The sequence below is a fragment of the Artemia sp. Qi Xiang Cuo genome, chromosome 21 (genome assembly GCF_049724085.1).
Source record: "Artemia sp. Qi Xiang Cuo chromosome 21, ASM4972408v1, whole genome shotgun sequence".
Classification (NCBI taxonomy): domain Eukaryota; kingdom Metazoa; phylum Arthropoda; class Branchiopoda; order Anostraca; family Artemiidae; genus Artemia; species Artemia sp. Qi Xiang Cuo.
In genome coordinates this window covers 38152209-38170796 of record NC_142814.1, presented here as the reverse complement: position 1 = coordinate 38170796, position 18588 = coordinate 38152209, and the positions used below count along the sequence as shown (strand labels likewise).

The 18588-nt window shown below is 33.4% G+C and overlaps 2 protein-coding genes across 4 annotated transcripts in view; one reads left to right on the top strand and one right to left on the bottom strand.

The window, feature by feature from the left end:
- LOC148939513 (uncharacterized) overlaps positions 1 to 18588 on the bottom strand; it is a 37311-nt gene that overhangs the window by 6397 nt on the left and 12326 nt on the right. Inside the window, exons 1-4 of one of the 3 annotated variants that reach the window (XM_089107261.1) lie at positions 17644 to 17779; positions 13291 to 13459; positions 9498 to 9599; positions 6349 to 6561 (exon numbers count right to left, since the gene is read on the bottom strand). In XM_089107261.1, coding sequence (XP_088963387.1) covers positions 6349 to 6561; positions 9498 to 9599; positions 13291 to 13456 — 481 coding nt within the window. In that variant the 5' untranslated portion in view covers positions 13457 to 13459; positions 17644 to 17779. Of the gene's footprint in view, positions 1 to 6348; positions 6562 to 9497; positions 9600 to 13290; positions 13460 to 17566; positions 17780 to 18588 lie in introns of those variants that run through there. The other 2 variants (XM_089107262.1, XM_089107260.1) reach the window with 2 other exon arrangements.
- The window catches only part of LOC148939512 (uncharacterized), a 51093-nt gene continuing 50250 nt past the window's right edge, over positions 17746 to 18588 (top strand). The window contains exon 1 of the mRNA XM_089107263.1: positions 17746 to 17796. The gene's annotated coding sequence lies outside the window, so the exon portion shown is untranslated. The remainder of the gene's footprint in view (positions 17797 to 18588) is intronic.

Genomic DNA, 18588 nt, shown 5'->3' with positions numbered 1-18588 from the left:
AATACGATTTTACCAGAGCTCCAAGAAGCGCAAAATTCTTAGACAGCAAGTAATACCAAGGAGTATCCCATTACAGTAGCGTTTGAATTATGTAAAAACTTAATTAACTAAGTTAATCATCTTTATTAATTTCGGTTGTGAAGAATAAACAGAAGTAAATAACACCTACATTTGGCAACATCAATCCCAATGACCCTCTGCTTTTCCAGTTCAGAGGAATGGCCAAGGGCCCGGATGATCTCCAAAAATCTACGACAAATATATCTGGACATTCTCCCCTTGAAATAAGTTAAATCCTCTCCATTGCAGTTTTGATTTCTTCTTATTTCTTCTCCATTACGTTAGGCTACTCCTTTTTGTCAGTTTCTGTTCGGTTTGAGCTTCACCTGTTCAATATTTATGTAATTCCTGTTCGTTTTGAGTTTTAGTTATTTATTGATATTGATTTGTCGTAATTTTACGCTCAAAATTATTTGAATTTATTTCTGCTCATCTTTGGTTTAATATAACTCTTTACTTTCTTTGAAAAATTTCTTCTGTGAAAAAAATTTTCTGTTTCCAATTAACTAATTTATGTTCGTTTTTAATTGACATTGTCCTTTCATTGGTTAAGAAAAGAATATTTTAAAACTTTTAAGCTATTATCTATAAAATGCAGATTTTGGCTCACAATATATGTTTTGGACAAAGTTTCGCAACAATTTTTAATAATAGTTGTACTTTAATGCTTTAGGTTGATGGTTATAAGGAAAAACATTCAAATATACTGGGCTGAAATTCTGCACAATCTTTGGGGTACTATTGGGCTGACAGAATTCTAGGCCCCATCATGTTATAACCTTGAGTATAGACAAATATTAATCAACTATCGCCCTCCACAAGCCCTGAAAGTTTCAACTTAGTTCCCTTAAACTGTCCTGGTATATCGCGGTTAAATATTCCCTTTTGATGGCATGAATTGCCTTTTGATCAATTGATATTCCCCCCTCATCACTCCCTTGAAGTTCCACTGAATATCCTAAGCCGTTTTTGAGATACGCTCCTTTGACAACCTACATACAAATTGTATTTTTAGTTCAATACTCCCCTCAACACTCCCTGAAAGCTTCACCTTAATTCCCTTAGCCTTCTTAGATACTAAGGGTCAAACATCCTCCTTTCACAAAAACATCTACTATATTTAGACAACAAACATAAATGCTTAACTTAAAGCCCTTCCCCCAAGGACTGCAGGCGGTGGGTCATCCCCAGACATAGATATTGAACCTTTCAACCGTGCAGAACAAAATATCTACCTCAAAATTTTCATCGGATGTCTTTGGGGGACTTAGAGGCGAGGGGGAATGCTTGCCCTCTGTCACCTAGACTCTTAAAAAGGGTACTAGAGCTTTAATCGAAAAAGCCTCGTCCGAAGTTTCTACGGCAACTACTTCCATGCGAAGTGCCTAGGTAAAAAAACAACAACATAGAACCCACTTTTTTCTTTATTTAGGCAGCGCCATTGCGCTGCCTACGAAAATGTCACACGATTCTGGCTTTATGGAGGGAAAGGGCATAGTTACCTCTAAAAGGCAGATCTGGAATTCCCCTATCGAATAATTTCTCCCACAAGGTCCTTCCCTTTCCCATTAAATTCGAAATCATCATTTGCATCCCAATTATCGAAAGCATCATTACATTCAAAAGCAAATAATTCAAAGTATCATTTTGGCAGACAAGCAGCCACAGCTTGCTTCATTTGTCATCTAAAGGGTTCATCGGTGAATACAAAGGCTACTATTCCTCATTCCTCCTCGATTTTCTGTATATTAGTATATCAAAGCGTCATTTTTTTCGAGAAAAATTTTTTTTTAAATTAATTAGTTGACTAATTACTTGACTTCTTCTTAGTTAGAAGAAGTCAACTTAATTGGTTGACTTCTTCTAGCAAACTCAAATTTATATTTATATCGCTCTGCCAGTTTTAGCGTTATACGCTTTTGTACGAGTATATGGTTTTTAAGCTTAGAAATGTGATGTTATTATTATTATGACTTTTAGCAGGATTGATTTTTTTTATTTCCCAGCAAAGAATTTCTCTCACAAGATCCTTCCCTTTCCCATTAAATTTGAAAGCATCATTTGCATCACAAGCATCGAAAGCATCCTTATATTTGAAAGCAAATGATTCAAAACATCATTCGGATAAAAATATTTTTTTTTTTACTATATGTAAACTTGTGAATAATAAGTAGAAAAAAAGAACAATTAAAATGAATGTTTTTTTTATCCACTCTGGAGTTACAAACGAATGAATGTGGTCTTTTGATGAAATTCTCTAATGCTTATGACAACCCCCTGGTTTAAGACCCGATTATAATGGTAATTCCCAAATATATCAGAATTTTGGAGGTGAGATGAAGTAGAATAGTAGTATTTGTGAATTGGCTTTCTTTAAGGTACTCTTGACTAAGGAGTGCCCCAAGGCTCAATCCTTGGAACTACACTATCCCTCGTTTACATAAATGACCTCTATCAGCTATTTAGAACAACAAATGAAACAAATATGTGACCAAAAATTCAATAATAAATTCAATTCGTCAAGTCCGAAACCAAATCTGAAACTATATTTAAGAACAAGATGGGGCTAGCCAAGTCCTCTTTCTTTTTTCGACTCGGATTCTATGTAAAAACTGCCCCAAGGCTCAATCGCTTTCAACGCTTTTAACATAAAAATGTTTTATTTATTGTATTAAGATTAAGATATTATGATACATATTACTATAACCAATAAACTGCTTTTCTGCCGATAAACGGATAAAGATCAAATATTTTCGACTAAAAATTTCATACATTCCAAATCACATAAAAAAGAGCAACTAAAAAAATAATGTGCAGAGGGGCGGAGCATTATAGGTAAGTTCTTCCGTGTCCTCGAAATCATATAAGTTGCGTGATTATTCGTACAGTTGTCCTGTTAATTCGTATATTTTGTTTCAAATGTGCCCCACCTCCTCGTTATTTAAAAACCAGCAAAATATTTAGCTTCTTCGGTCCACAGAGAATTTTCAGTGCACATTATAATTACTAGTGGTCCCCTGATTACGGTATGTTATACTACAAGACATTTGAATGCTGTCTAATTTGCAGTCGAGATCGACAATGATTTTCTGGGAGACGCAAATAAACATCAAATTGTTTCAATTTTTCAGGAAATAAAATCAAAAGGCTATTTAAGTAACATTTGTTCAATCCCTACAATTTCTAATTTTGTAGGCAGTTTTATTATTTTCTCTAAAGCATCTACATGACGTATTTCGCTTTTAAACATTAATCTTATCAAGGCCATATCCATGTTTTTTGTTTAAGGGAAGTTATTTTATTAGGGAGGGGGGGGGGGGGTAAGGGCTTACAAAAATACTTAAAAAACATCAAAAATTGCTAATATGCATTTTTGTTACGTTTTTACGCATCGAACAAACATTTCGGAGGGAGTTCAAACCCCTTATCCTCCCCATGGATAGGGCCTGGAATGTTATCTTATGTATCATAGCAGTTCACTACATTAAATCGCTTTCCAGAAAACCTAGGAAACTGTAGAGAAGAATAGGCTACAAGGATGATAACAGAAATTAATAGCGGTATCAAAATTAAACATCCTCACTAATCCTGTTAACATAATCTGATTTATTGGAAACTGATACAGGAATTATAGGTCGGAAATAATAAGGATTTCCTAAAACAAAGTAAGAAGCCCAACGCCAAAGATTAGGAGAAGACATTCACGGCAAACACAATATAACGGTGTATTTAAGATAAGCCGTGTCTTAAAGTGCCTGGGGCATCAAAATGAAATCTCACTTTGCCCCTGGGCCCATTTTATGCCTATTCATATCTGAAAACTACTATTTGCCAAAAAATTTCTTTGGTTGTTTTAAAATTAAGAATTTTTCAGAAACTTCAAAATTTCGCCAGTGGTGTCATACTAAACCATGACAATAAATAAGCTAGTTAGTTAAACTTTACAGAGCCGTAAAATTCAAAGTTTAACAGTTTGTTGCTCTCAAAAGACAACTACATCTTCAAAGGATAGCTAAATTTTCTTAAGTTACTTGGTGCCATACTTTTTAGCTTATTTTTGGCAGATTTTTCACTCACGTTTCTTTTTTTAATTGGCACCCGTTATGTAATCAATTTTTCTAATTTCAAAAGTTTAGATTCCACTTCACCAAACTAAACAATCAAATTTCACTTTCACCGTCCTTAGTACACAAATGGGCTAGTCATAGATATTCAAAGTAAAGCAAAGCTGGCTTCTAAGTCCGTCTTGTCACACAAGATCATGTAATGTTCTAAGACTGTGCATGTTCTAAGACCGTGTGGCACATAGAAGAAATATCCAAGCCATTACGGAGAAAGAGGCCCCAAGACGACCTCTAAGAACAGATGGGATTTAAGTCAAGTCAGTCAAGTCAATTGCTAATGCTGGATCGATCGATAGGATCTGTAAAGTTGCCTTTTAAATATCCCCTCTAACGCACTGATTTATGTTTCAAAACCCATGGAGTGTGGAGGGTATGCACATGAGAGGTCAAGAACGTGATTGTCATGAATATAACACCAGCCATGGTTACATAAAACTTCAACCATGGTTACATAAGACTGTCTGGTAAAATTGTCATAAATATACACTGAAAAAGCAAATCATTTGATATTTAGCCAGGTTTTAGATTGTCCTAGTCAACTAATCTGTACAAAAACTGTCATTGAAAACACATAACTAACACGAGTAGCTTCTGAAACAAACATATGAGGCACTCAGCATTTCCGTTATGATTCATCAATTTTTTTCAAAAACATTGTTCATTTTATAAAGTTATTAAATTAAAAAAAAAAACAAGTTTTTTCAACTGAAAGTAAGGAACTTACGGTAGTTTTTAGAGCTTTAAAAAAGCCTTCTTGGGGTAAGATAAGATAAGATTTATTGCTGAAAAACGGCTATCACAAGCCCAAAAGGGCCGAATTCGCACTTTAGCGTCAAATAAAGCGAAAGAAGAACAACAAAAACAAACAATCAAAAAACAACAGGAATAATCCTGGATATTGCAGATATGCTCTTTTGACGACCGAGATGCACATAGCATCAATTGATGAAACTCAGCATCCCCTTCAACATTCTCTGAAAGTTTCAACTTAATACCCGTAGCCGTTGCTGAGATCAATACAGATACGCTCGGATACGCCCTTTCGACAATTTGGATATACCTGGAGTCTTTTGATTCAGTGTAAGATCCCGCTCAGCATTCAATGAAATTTACAATTTAACAATCTTAGCTATCCTTGGAATGTTGCAGATAAGACCTTTTGACAGCCTGGGTGCACTATGCGATTTTGAAAAGGAGGATGACGTTAAACCCTTTGATTAGCTGAATGGATTTAATTGTAATAGCACAAATTGTAGTAGTATTTACAGTCACAGTCACAATCACAGTAGCAGTACTAATAGTAATAGTCACAGTCACAAGCAGTAGCAGTCATGAGTAATTACACTCGTCGCAAGTTGTCCCACATGCAGTTGCAAGTAGTCGCAGTCACACTTCTAAGTAATCACAGTCGCAAGTAGTCACAGTAGCAGTCGAGTTGCATTCACATTCGCATTTGCAAGTAGCCACAGTGGCAGTCGTAAGTTGTCGGGATCGCAAATAGTCTCAGTTGCAAGTATTCGTAAGCTTAAATACTCGCAGTCGCAAGTAGTCATAGTAGGAAGTAATCGCGGTGGCAAGACAGTTGCAAAAACTCTCAGTCGCAAGCAGCCGTAGTCACAGTCGCAATTGCAAGTACTTTAGGCACAGTCACATGTAATCGCATTCACTAGTATTCATAGTCACAAGTAGTTACAGTCACAATTAGTTAAAGTTGCAAGTAGTCGCTTTATTTGCATATACACAGAGTCATAGCCACAATCACAAATAGTCACACTAGCAAGTATTCCCAAGTAGTCATAGTTGCAGTCGCCGTTACAGTCATAGTAGTAGTAGCAATAGTGGTCTTGAAAGTGTAAAGTTATTACCCTTACCCGCTCCTAAAATATTTTAAAAGTACGCTTTTGATAACCTGGATGCACATAGTCGACACAGTACAGATCCTAGATCACGGTCTTCGTTCAAAATTTTATCTATTCCTTGATTATTTCTATATTTATTATTTTATTTTTATTTTAAAGTTTATTTTTTCTATTTTATTTTTATTTTTAGCTATTCTTATTTTTATTGGTTTTATCTTTATTTAAAAATTTTAATTTAATTTTGTTTTTATTTAGTTTGTTTCTAATTTTTTTCTATTTTTTTTTATTTTGGTTATGTCACATACCAAGAAAATTGCCAATTCCAAGTCCAAGTGCCATAGAAAAAGTGAGAGCTATTAGAAGGTTTAGTACATTATCGATTGTTTGGTTTCGTGTGTGACCATACGCCCTTCTTCGTTCTTGTTGAGGCGGCGTAGCTACTCTGTGGACAGGCCGGAGAACAACTTCCATATCATCTTTAGATACGACACTTTCAGCTAAATCACCAGCAAGAGACTCTGAAATATTTTTTTATTATTATTATTTCTTCTAATGAAAAAACAACTATATTAGTTTCTTCTTTTTTTTAATCCAAAAACAATGAGATGTGACAAAAAAAAACACATCTTGCTAACAAAGCACTTGTATTAAATTACCCTTAATAGGTAGTTTCTACTCTCTGATGTTCTTAATCATAGAGTAATAAAAACTGGCGTTACGACAGTTATACCAAAGGCATCAACGAATAGATGGCTGCCAACTGGCAAAGAGTGATCAGAAACTTTCTTTAGAGTGAGAGACATTCTTTAGAGTGAGTACATACTAAAAACCCACTCATGGTACTACACACGGTACTTTTAGCCAAATCAAGAGCAAGAGACTCTGAAATAAATGTTGAACAAATTTGCCAACATAAAAACAACAAAATCACAAAATTAGTCGAATTAAATATAAATGCAAGAACTTTGGCCAGAACCGTAAATACATTTCTTTTTTTGGGGGGGGGGGGGGGTGCGAAAAAAGGGATTAAAACAAAACAATACTGAACATGCACGGAGCTATTTTATACAGCAACTCAAATCCTAGAAAAAAAAAACTACTTCTACCACTGCTACTATTACGACTACTATTACTGCTACTGCTCTCAATACTACTACTATTACTACTGCTACTTACTGAGGCTAGGGATATTAAGCTGAAACTTGCAGGGAATGTTCAGGACGATGTTGGATTAAATCAGACACACTACGTGCATGCGGGTTGTCAAAAGGGCATGTCAGTAATGTCTCAGGAACGGCTTAGTGCATTGAGTTGAAGCTTTCAGTGCATATTGAGGGGGGTGTTGAACAAAATAAAAAGCATTACGTACATACTAACATTACTGCTCCTACTGCTACAGCTACTACTACTACTCAGCCAAAGGGTAGTAAGATGAAACTTTCAGGGAATGTTTATTTTTCAAAAAATTATAAATTTCATAGGTTTTGTATTTTCATGAGAGGCGATCGATAATCTCAATATTACTTTTACTTACTTCTTAATTGGGCAATTTTTACTTACTTATTTATTCTAATCCTCAAAACCTCAAAACATCAGAGCCTCAAAACCTACAAATACGTCAAAACCTTTTAAGTGTTCGTGCAAAAAAAACATCAAAACTTCAGAAAACCTTCGGCTCTGGACTGGCTTTACTGTTATTTGTTACAGTTGCGTAATATTATATTTATTTATATTTTAATCTGATGTTGTCTCTGTGAATTTTTGGGTTTTTATTTTTATTTTCTCAAGGCTCAGTTTACTTCAAGAAATTCAGTTCACGGAAATACTTCAAAATTTTTGAAAAACCTTTGGTTCTGGTCTGTCTTTATTGTTATTTGTCATTATTATTTATTTTTATGTTCATCAATACTGTTTCTGATGTTTTCTCAGTGAATTTTGGGGCTTATCAGCCAGAAATTGCCATAATTTATCATTAGACATCTTTTTAAACTTAAATACTTTTTCAAATTTTTATTTACTATGAGTCGTAATTCGCTCTTTACTAGATTGCAGCTGTCACTGCAACCATCATTGTTCTTTTATTATTTATTTCTAACCCACACTATACAGAGGAACAATACGTGGAGTATCACAAAGAAAAACACATAAAAATGCAGCGCAAATTAATATAGAAATCAAAAAATACCAGTTACAGAGTAACACATAAAATTTAAAAGAGACTAAAACAAAAGAGAAATAACATAAAAGGAAGGGAAAAAGAAGAAGAGAAAAAAAAAATCACAACTTGCAGAATCTATAAGCAGTAACATACAGAAATATGGACACAAGCTGTCATTATTTGATTTTTACTCACTCTTTACGATACTAAAAAATGTGGAGCGACCAAAGAGAGAAAAACAAACAAATTAAGGAAAATAACTTACGACTGAAAAAAACCTGATAACGTGATGGTGCGAAAAAAAATGGATACAAGCGGTATTTGAAAGTTTTCTGTGTAGTGCTTCCAGTTTTGTTACTGTCGTTTATTATTATATTCAATAATACTGTTATTTAACATTACCTCGGTAAATTTTGGGGCTTTTTTTGCTTCCCAATGCTCATTCTATTCCCATGAATTCGATTCACGGAAGCACTTAAAAATGGTCAAGAAACCTATTAATCTGGGATTTCTTTATTGCTATTTCTTACTGTTGTTCATTCCCTCTTATATGTTGTTTTCTAATGAAATGATATTATGGATATTATGAATATTCTGTAGTGTATGGGTACTGTAGATTTTTTTTTTTTTTTTTTTTTTTTTTTTTTTTTTTTTGGTTCTTGTATTTTACTTGTTTGCTTGAATAACCACAATTTACTACTGAATTAAACTTATTAAAAAAAAAGTTCAAGAGGTTATAAAAATTGATAGAATAGGAACTGATTCCATTTGAGGACACCTTGCTTTTATTTTTGCCCCAGATGTATTGCTGATAGCGTGCTCTTGGACAACCTATCCTCCTTCATACAAAGAAAGTGACTTAGCTATCTTAACTTCTCTTGCGCTATAACCCTATCAAAAAACATTTTTTGCAATGCTTATTGTTCAGTATTCAAACAAGTACCCAGAACTATCATTAGATAACTCCTCTGGAAAACCTTTTGCATATTGCTGTCAACCATTCAAACCACCCCACATTTCTGAACTCTAACTGACTATTGTCATTACAGTGGTTTCCCATACAACCATCTTTGTTCAAATACATCTTTAAATTTTAAAAACTACTGTAATGAGGGCCATTGGTATCAACCAGTCTGATCAAGAGAAGAATAAGAACAAAACATATGTGAATAGGGAGGAAAGGATCTAATGCATTATAATGTACTTTTAGGCCAAATTTTTTAGGGGGCCATTTGAACTGGCTAGGGGAGATATGCAATTGTTATATTTACAAGTATGAAAATGAGTAAGACATACCAACGTATTCTCCAACTGATCCAAGCACAGTGTGTCTGTCTCTGCCAACAATAACAATAGAGTCGGATGATCTTTCTGACAAAATACTTTCTGTGTCTGAATCTAAAATAGACATGGCATTAGCAGTATTTTAGCCAAATCCAGAGGTTAAATTACACAGTTTCATAAGAAACTAAAACCTTAAAATAACCTTGTGAATAAAGTAATCAGACAAATAGATACAAAATGATGAAATATAAATCCTTAGATCATCAAATTTGGGAGCTTTAAACCATTAATGTATTAGATTGACATATTATTTTATGGCATTTTTTCAATGTTATAATTATAAGAAAAAAGTTTAAAAATATATTTAATTTTCATTTAAATACAAACGATGCAATATCCTTTAGAAGATTTAGAGGGGGTTGTCATTACTCCTGTTGGCAGTAATTGCTGTTCGTTTTTTTTTTGTGTTTGTTTGTTTGTTGTTTGTGTGTTTTTTTTGTGTGTGTATGTGTTTGTTTATTGTTTGTGTTTTTTTTGTGTTTGTTTGTTGTTTGTGTTTCTTTTTTGTTAGTGTTGTTCGTTTTTGTTTGTTTAAGTTTTAATTTAATTAAATTTCTACTCGAATTAAGATATATTTATTCATCTACATCAGTATCTATTATCTTTGTATTTGATATGACTATTTATTCAATTCTTTGTTGGTTCCAGTTTTATTTTTTCACTGATAGTAATTTCTGGACATTCAAAGTTTGCATTAACCATTGCGTTTCATATACATTTAATTATACATATGTTTAATAAAACATAAGAGTAGATCATAAAAATAGAAGTTGTTAATTAATTGGTCTTTATAATGAAGGGTTTCTGTACAATTCAGGAAAGACTAGAATGTCCAGCAATATTGACTGATCATAAACCAGGGGAAAACAATAACATACATGGAGCAATCCCAAGCCTCTCTAATCTGGCACCAAGACTTTATTATAAAGTATTATTTGCTAAAAATTATCATCTTTACCGAGTATATAAAAACATTCATTTACTTATTACTACAACTTAATTGTATTAAAACCGTGGTGAAAATTAAAAAAAAAATATGCTGTCTATTCTTTAGCTTTACCATTAGCTTCTAAGCACAGTATAATATCTCAGCAAAACATAGTTTTTCTCTGACTTGCTGTTATCAACAATATTTACGGTAATAAGTAAGGAACCTGTCATGCTTCCCGTGTAGCTCAAACCCCCATTCAACTCAACACATGTGCAATTCAATCCTCATTCAACTTGACATCATCTAACGCAGCCTTCATGCATGTCAACCCCAATTCAATTCAACTCCTGCAACAGGTTTTGCTTGATGGGGGGGGGCCGAGGGGAATTTGCTGTGATGGACCACACCAAAGGAAGTATTTCCAAATAGCATGACCCCTTTCCTGATAATGTATACCCCCTTTCTATTATGCTCCTACATATAGCCACAAGACACAAAAAACAATGCTATTTTCCTTCATATTTGGAGAATGTTTCCATTAACCAGATTGTCATGTTTCCTTCCATTCTTTTCCACATTTTTAAATCATTTCAAATAACATTCTTACCCAATAATATTATTGAAATATCTTGGCGGAAAGGTTTTACTGGGTCAAGAATGTGAGAAACCAGATAACCATGAAGACATAACGCATCAAGAGATAATAAACAACGGACAAATACAGATTGATTATAAGCCAAACAAGGCCATAAAATACAGTACTCAAAAAATCAAATCACAATATAGTAACATAAGACTACTCTTCCCTCCCCAGCAAAAACAACAACAACAAAAAAGCATGAACTTATATTATTCTCCTTTCCTTTCAACATTAATGTCAAGATTAAAAATATTTCTTTTCTATAATAAACTTAACATGGTCATACCACACAGGTCATAAGGTCATGTAACATAAATAATAATCCCCTCCCCCGAAAAAAGTGTTACTCTCCTCTCTTTACCACTTCATTAGCATATTAGAAACCTTGATGATTGTCCTTTTCAAAGTCGTCTGCAGGATCCCTGGGAACTTAATGGTATCACCTTCAAAGAATTTACTTCTTAAATTAGAAAGCTGATGGCACCCGGACAGAATGTGTTTCTTATCCTCAAATATATCATTAGTGCTATATCTGGGACCATAGGGAGAGAGGGGGGAGGGTTAAGGGAAAGACACACTGTCAGAAAAGCAACCATGATATTTGGAAAGAACATAAAATAAAAATTGTAATCGAACTAGTATTTTTATTAGCACGTTTCCCTTACATGTGGTCAACCACAGAACTTTTACCAAACGGTGTTGGGTAGTGCGGGAGTTGAGCTAAACGGGTGTTGAGTTGAATGAGGGTTTGCTGAACAAGCTGATTGAGGGTTGAGCTGAACGAGATTGAGTTAAATGTACTTTGAGTTACACGCACACAACCTTTTACTAGCATTACTATCTTTCTACCAGCACCTGCGTCAAAGTGCTATACATCACCAGTGCACTTAGTTCTGTTTGTGCTTCTAAGTGAAACTCCTAAGCTTTGTATTCCTTCTTTTCTTGGGGGGGGGGAGATTGCTAATAATATCTACTTTGGGGCACTTGATTAAATAGATGCTCCAAAACTTAATGCAGAAAGTTTTAATTTTAAAAATCTCTACTTTTTGCACTAAATAACAAATATACCTTTTGAATTTCAGCAAAAAACATCTGGAGTTCACGTATTATTTCGGTTTTACAATATTGGAGCAAACATGCAGATTTGTGGTTAAAAGATAAGTCCTCAGGGTAGAGCCCTGCTTGTTGGGGTATATGCAAAGACAGGGTTATTTCTCAACTCATTTTTAAAATCCATATTTCTACTGGTTCAGCTGTGATGATTTGGTTAACATGTTACTTTGATTTGTCACATATTTCGTTTTTGGCTTCTACTTGAAATAAGTCAAAGTATTGTTTATTCTAATTCCAAATAATTGTTTAGTAACTAGTAGCTGGAATATTACCTAATTCAATGAAACCAGCTCAAAAAATCACTTATATTGCACTTATTGGGGACTGACTGGATTCTAACTATAACTAAATGATAGTCTATCATATTCAACAAAATTAATTTAATGTATATATTTTGCATAGTAGAAAGGACCTTGAATAAGGAGCTTTTCTTGCAACTTGTTTTTATAGATAAATGCAAGGACCCTGTGGCCTTGCTTCTGGAACATTCCTAATGGTTTAAAACATTTTGATACTATTAAATCATCTACTTATAATGTTTTACCAAATTCTGCTAGCTTCTTACATGTGTCTTGATCAAGCAAATCCTCTAATTGTTTTCTTTAAACTTTTTTGGTTTGACTAGAAGCACTGGACAAGTTTACATATCAACAAAAAAAAGAAAAGAAATATAATTCTTCAGGAAAAAAAATAATAAAAAAAGAAGATAACTTGCTTCAATACCTTAACTTACTTGTGTAACAAAAAACATGTGACTCCTCCTTTGTTTGCACTACTAGCAATGTACTGCAACACAAAGCCATGTCTGTTTCTTGGATATATCAGCCTCAAGGGCTTACAAATCTTCTCAGGAGGAGGCCTTGCAACCAACAGATTTAAATTGCAGTCTCCACTATATATTACAGTTGGCTCAGATACCAAAAAATGCAGAGTCCAGAGATACACATTTTTTTTCTGTCTAAAACTAATTAAAAGATAGAAAAAAGTAAATGAACATTTGAATTTAGTGTAGGCAATATTAAGGTTAAAGTAGATTTAATGCCATCTTCATCTTTACTTACTCTGATCAATGAATGCCCATGCATTTTCAGGTGACATCTTGTCCATGCTTCCTATTATCCATGACTCAACTTTTTCTGAAATATCTGGAGGACCTGATGAATGACTAATAGTCTCTTCTTCACTTTCAATTGGTAAATTCTCAATACGATTAGCTTCTTGATTCATTTTCTGTAAGTAGTTTAACTATGATTACCCACTTAGACAATAGTAAAAAAAAATAAGCAGGATCATAAAAAATATAATACAATAAAAAGAAGATTAATAGAAATATGTATACTACAAGCACTGAAAACTCTTATACTATCAATGAAACAGAACAAAGTTACATAATAGGAAAAAAGGAGGAAAAAGAAAATGACAAAATATGAAGAAAAAGAATAGTTTAAATTCATAAATATGCAACAGGTATCATGCTATCAATGAAATAGTTAAAAATAGGGCACTTATTAATTATTTAGAACACACACAAGTTCTTGATCTGAGTAATCTAAGAAAACTGGTCTCATAGCCACAAAGACAAGTGACAGAATGGATTGGACTTTTATAAGTTGGGCTATATATTTGCACATTAGGGTAAGGGGGGGGGGTAAAGTATTTGGACAGCGTGAAGTTAGAGAACAATTCTTAATTCATAATATGCAGAATAACTGTAGCTAAAACATTTTACATGCAGACCCGCTATACTTTACCCCTCCTCCCCTAATGTGCAAATACATAGCCCAAATTATATAACTCCAATGCATTCTATCCCCTGTCAATTGTCTTTCTGGCTATGAAACCAGTTTTCTCAGATTTTACATTCTGATCAAAGGTCTTGAGTGTGTTCTGAATAATCAACAACTACCAAAAACTGTAAGCCATGTGTATAGCTGAAGAAATGATATTTATAGTTGCTTTCTTATTTAACAACTAACCTCAGCATAGGTTCACAACTGACTTTTATTTGTTGGGGGTTTTTTAAATCAGGTTTACCTATTCTGTTCACCAGTCTATTTGTTATGGGAGCAAGCTCTTTATTCTCTCCATACAGAACAATTTTACAACTTTAACAGTTTTTTTTTTTACAAAAAAAATAAAAAATAATTCTTCAAGAAAACACAAAGAAAATAACACACCAAATACAAAACTTTATTGATTAGGAAAGATAGATCAGTTAGAGGCTTAAATAATTTTGTTCTGGTTGCTGTTTACCCATTTCATGAAATGAACTTTTACTACTACTGCTTAGGGGCACTGGTTGGGGGGGGGGGTGGGGGTAATTTCTACTCTATAGTTTGAGAAATACTTTTTTTTTGGTCTTTTCATAAAAAAATACTTTATTTTTCGGTGTTCATAAAAAAAAACACAGAAAAATGACTCTCCTCCCTAGATGTTGTGAATTGGCACCACAGCTAATTCTATTACTGACAATCCAATACAGCATCAGGCCCTATTATTTAAAAACAGATGTCCACAATACTCCCTTTCCATCCTTCAGAGCTCTATTCATTACCCCCTCCAGTGAAATTCCCATTTCCTTTGAATTCTTTCTCATGAACTTTCCCAAATCCACGTGGGAATGGCCTTCTTTTTTTTAGCCCAGATGGACAGTGAAAAAATAAAATCCTCAGCAGTCTGTTGTCCTTTATCTCTTAAATGTGACCAAGCCATCTTAAAATTTTTGTCATAGAAAGCTGACAAAAAACTTTACATTTCTGTCATAAAAAGTCACCAATTAAAATCTACAAAGTAACATAAAATTGGACAGCAAGATGTCTACATGAGGCCTCTACTGCCTTGCCTTACTGGCAATGACAATTTTATGCAATAAAATTTTGGTAGCTAAAAGTCTGTAATGACAACTGTGAATTCTAAAATCACCTAAAGCCTACCCATGAAGACAAAAATGACACATTAGTATTCTTTATTTGATTATGCAAATGTATAAAAAAATAAATTTATACAAATAACTATCTTTATATTCCAACCCAACTCTAGGATGAAGAATAAGAAGATATGATAATGATATGACAAGAGAATAAAAAATAAAAGACAAATATTTGAGATCAAGCAGCATCTTTTTTTAATGTTGTTTCATCAAATTTATTAGCTTTGTCATATTCTTTTTCATACTGACCTGTTGTGATAGTTATCCTAGTCAGTGATAACACAAAATGAGGTATGGCAAATGTGGGTGAAAAGAAATATTAAGCAGTCCATATTCATTAACTGTCAGCAATGAGCAACTTGGCCCAATAGTAATCAAAACTATAAAAAAAAGGATTTTGGTAACAACCAATACATACAAAAGAATTGGCTTTTTATGATGATTCCAAATATATAAAATTCATTGAATTCATTGTTAACCATAAGCTGCTATGAGTCTAAAAAAATTGCCTGATTTTCAAAAAAGGGGATGATATGACCCCCCCCCCCCGCCCCAGAGCCCCTAGGGAAAGGGCTATAAATTGTGCAACCATTGTTTACACACAGTAGTTTTTATTGGAAAGTAAATGGAAATATTTAGATAGGGGTTTGCATGGGGGGGGGGGATTTAAGCAGGAAGAATTTTCCATGGAGAGGAAAGTTTGCAGGAGTAATTTTCCTGGAAAAAAAAATTTACACAGGGAGGGGGGGAGGGTATTTCCTAGCATAAATTAAAAGTCAGAAATTAAACCTAAAACAGCCATAACATTTTTGGACACAGCCTTGGATGGTAGAATCATTATCAAAATAATGGGTAAACAAATTAAGTACAACACAAAGAACTGGCTTATATTCATTCATTATATATGAATGAATGAATATATATATATATATATATATATATATATATATATATATATATATATATATATATATATATATATATATATATATATATATATATATATATATATATATACCAGCCCCCTCCTGGCAGAATGATGCTGCCTTTTTTTATATTCTTGTTCTGAGATTTCTATTATATAGCATTAAAAGTGACAATTAGACCAGGTAAGCCCCCTCCCCTGGAAGTCAGCTTATGGGTGCTCATGCAAGGAATGTGGCTAGGATACTGATGCTGCTTGTAATACCCAACCAACTCACTTACTCTATCAGAAATTGATGTTGTGCAGTGGTGTCTACTCTAAACAACAAAAGAATGGTCCCTTTGATCATAACTATCTGTGGTTACCATTACCAAGTGGGCTTAAGTTACATTTATCCACAAAATCTCCTAGTTGGAAGATGTTTTACTGGGCTGTAAACACAGCCACAACTCTCTATTTTACATTTTGTGAAAAGTGTTGTAATTGCAATCTTAACAGCATAGCCAAACAGATCCAACATTGGACCTTATTTTGCTCTGAAGTGTGAATTAAGGTAACTAAGTAAGGTATACAATGCTAATGCATTACAAAACAGATTAAAATTTTAAACAAACATTTGTGATTAGGTCACTAGTTGAATTATTCAGGTATTGTTTCAACCAACTGTTCAGAAAAATGAATGAAAATATGGGTTAATAATTATATTATATATGTATATATAGGCTAATGGTTAAGTTAATACTAGGTTAAACTAAGCTAATTTGGACCATTTCCTTTACAGAGGAGATCCTAGGTTAATAACTTATGAGAGGGCTTTTTCTAAAGGAAACATCTTAAAAAAATAAAAGTTTTATCACAACATTACTGATTTTATACTTCTGGTGCAAATACTGAATCACTCCTCTCAGAATGAAACACACAATCAAATTCACTATACAAAGTGCCTTAGTAGAAAAAAAAATACATTCCACCTACTTTGCTTAATTAAGCATTGCACAGTAGGCTACTGACTATGGCAGATTCAATTGCAAAGAAAAACATCAATAAAATCGAAACAGAAAAATGCATGAATAATATATAATTTGGGCTATATGTTTGGAAACTAGAGGGGGGGGGAAGTAAAGTTAAGTCCTTTTAAGAATTATGTAGACTAAGCAATTATTTTAGAATTTTTGAAGTTATTTTCAGAATTCCATTGTGTTTAGTGGATTAGTAATTTTGAACTAGTGCTTGCTCTTTTTCAATAGGCTATTAGCCAATAGTTAGGCCTATTCCTGGGCAGATAAAACTAGTTTTCTTGTTAAATAAAGTTACAGACCACATTAAAAGATGAAAAACAGCAAAGAAAGATATTAATGGGCTAAGCCTATCCATATTAATATCCCTAGATATTGATATGGTAGCCTATATGGGACTATCAGGGCGTGCATTGTCAGGGTAACAGGTAGCCTATTATATCGAAAATGAGCATAAAATAACCTACTTAAAGAAATGTTCTATTCAAAAAAACTGGAACAGAAAAAATTAGCTTCATATGTCAATTAAAACGATGAAATATACCACATTTATTTCAGATCCTAGAGTCCCTGTGAAATGTTCACCATGAGATGCACTTTTTAAATATTAGTTATTAAAAATCGCCATCTAGTTATTAATTTACTGATAAGTCAAAATAGACTGGATTCCAGTTAACTATATTCATCTTAGTTACAGGTTAGAAATTGTTCAGATAGTTGAATTTCTCTTTTAAATTTACTCATGTATGAAATGCATCTTTTACTACTCATTAGTTTATTACTTCAAAACTTTAAAGTACTTAGATGGCAACATAGGCTATGCATGTTTTAGAATCTTGAAAAAAAAAATGTAATTCCACTCGCTAGGCCTATTTTTCCACTCTTCAAGGTGCTAAGATCTTGCATTATTTGTCAGAAAAAGCTTAAAATTGATCTCTTTGAACTAATATCTTACATCTTTGTTCGTTTTTATGCAAACATGTTTCATCATTCTGCTCTGATCAGCGGTCTGAGAACAGCGATGAGTAAATCATTAGACTGCTCTCGTCACTGTTCTATATTGAAGATCAGTGGCGTTCTTCACACTTTTTGCTAACATCAGTGAGCTGTAAGATCTTAGAACAAAGACGAGTTAAAAAACGATAATCTTTGTAGAAAGATGCAAGATCTAAAGGTAAGAACTTAGTGCTAAATAACGGCCCTACTTTCTTCTTAGATTTTAAAAGTGCATACTGGCGTTGCTGCCAGGACCGAAGAAGCGGAGGGGGTTGTAAATATGGAGTGAAACCTCCAAAGGGGTGGAACAATGTTTTCAAATAATTTGTTCATGAAGTCAAAAGGTAAAAAATAAATATATCTTTTGAGTCGCCGCTCAACCCTGTTGGCAAATAAAGCTTCTAAAAACAGATTCCCAGTTCTAGGATATGGCTCTAGGCTAAACACTTTTGCTGATTTTTTATTTTTTTAATTTGCACAATGATCCTAAATT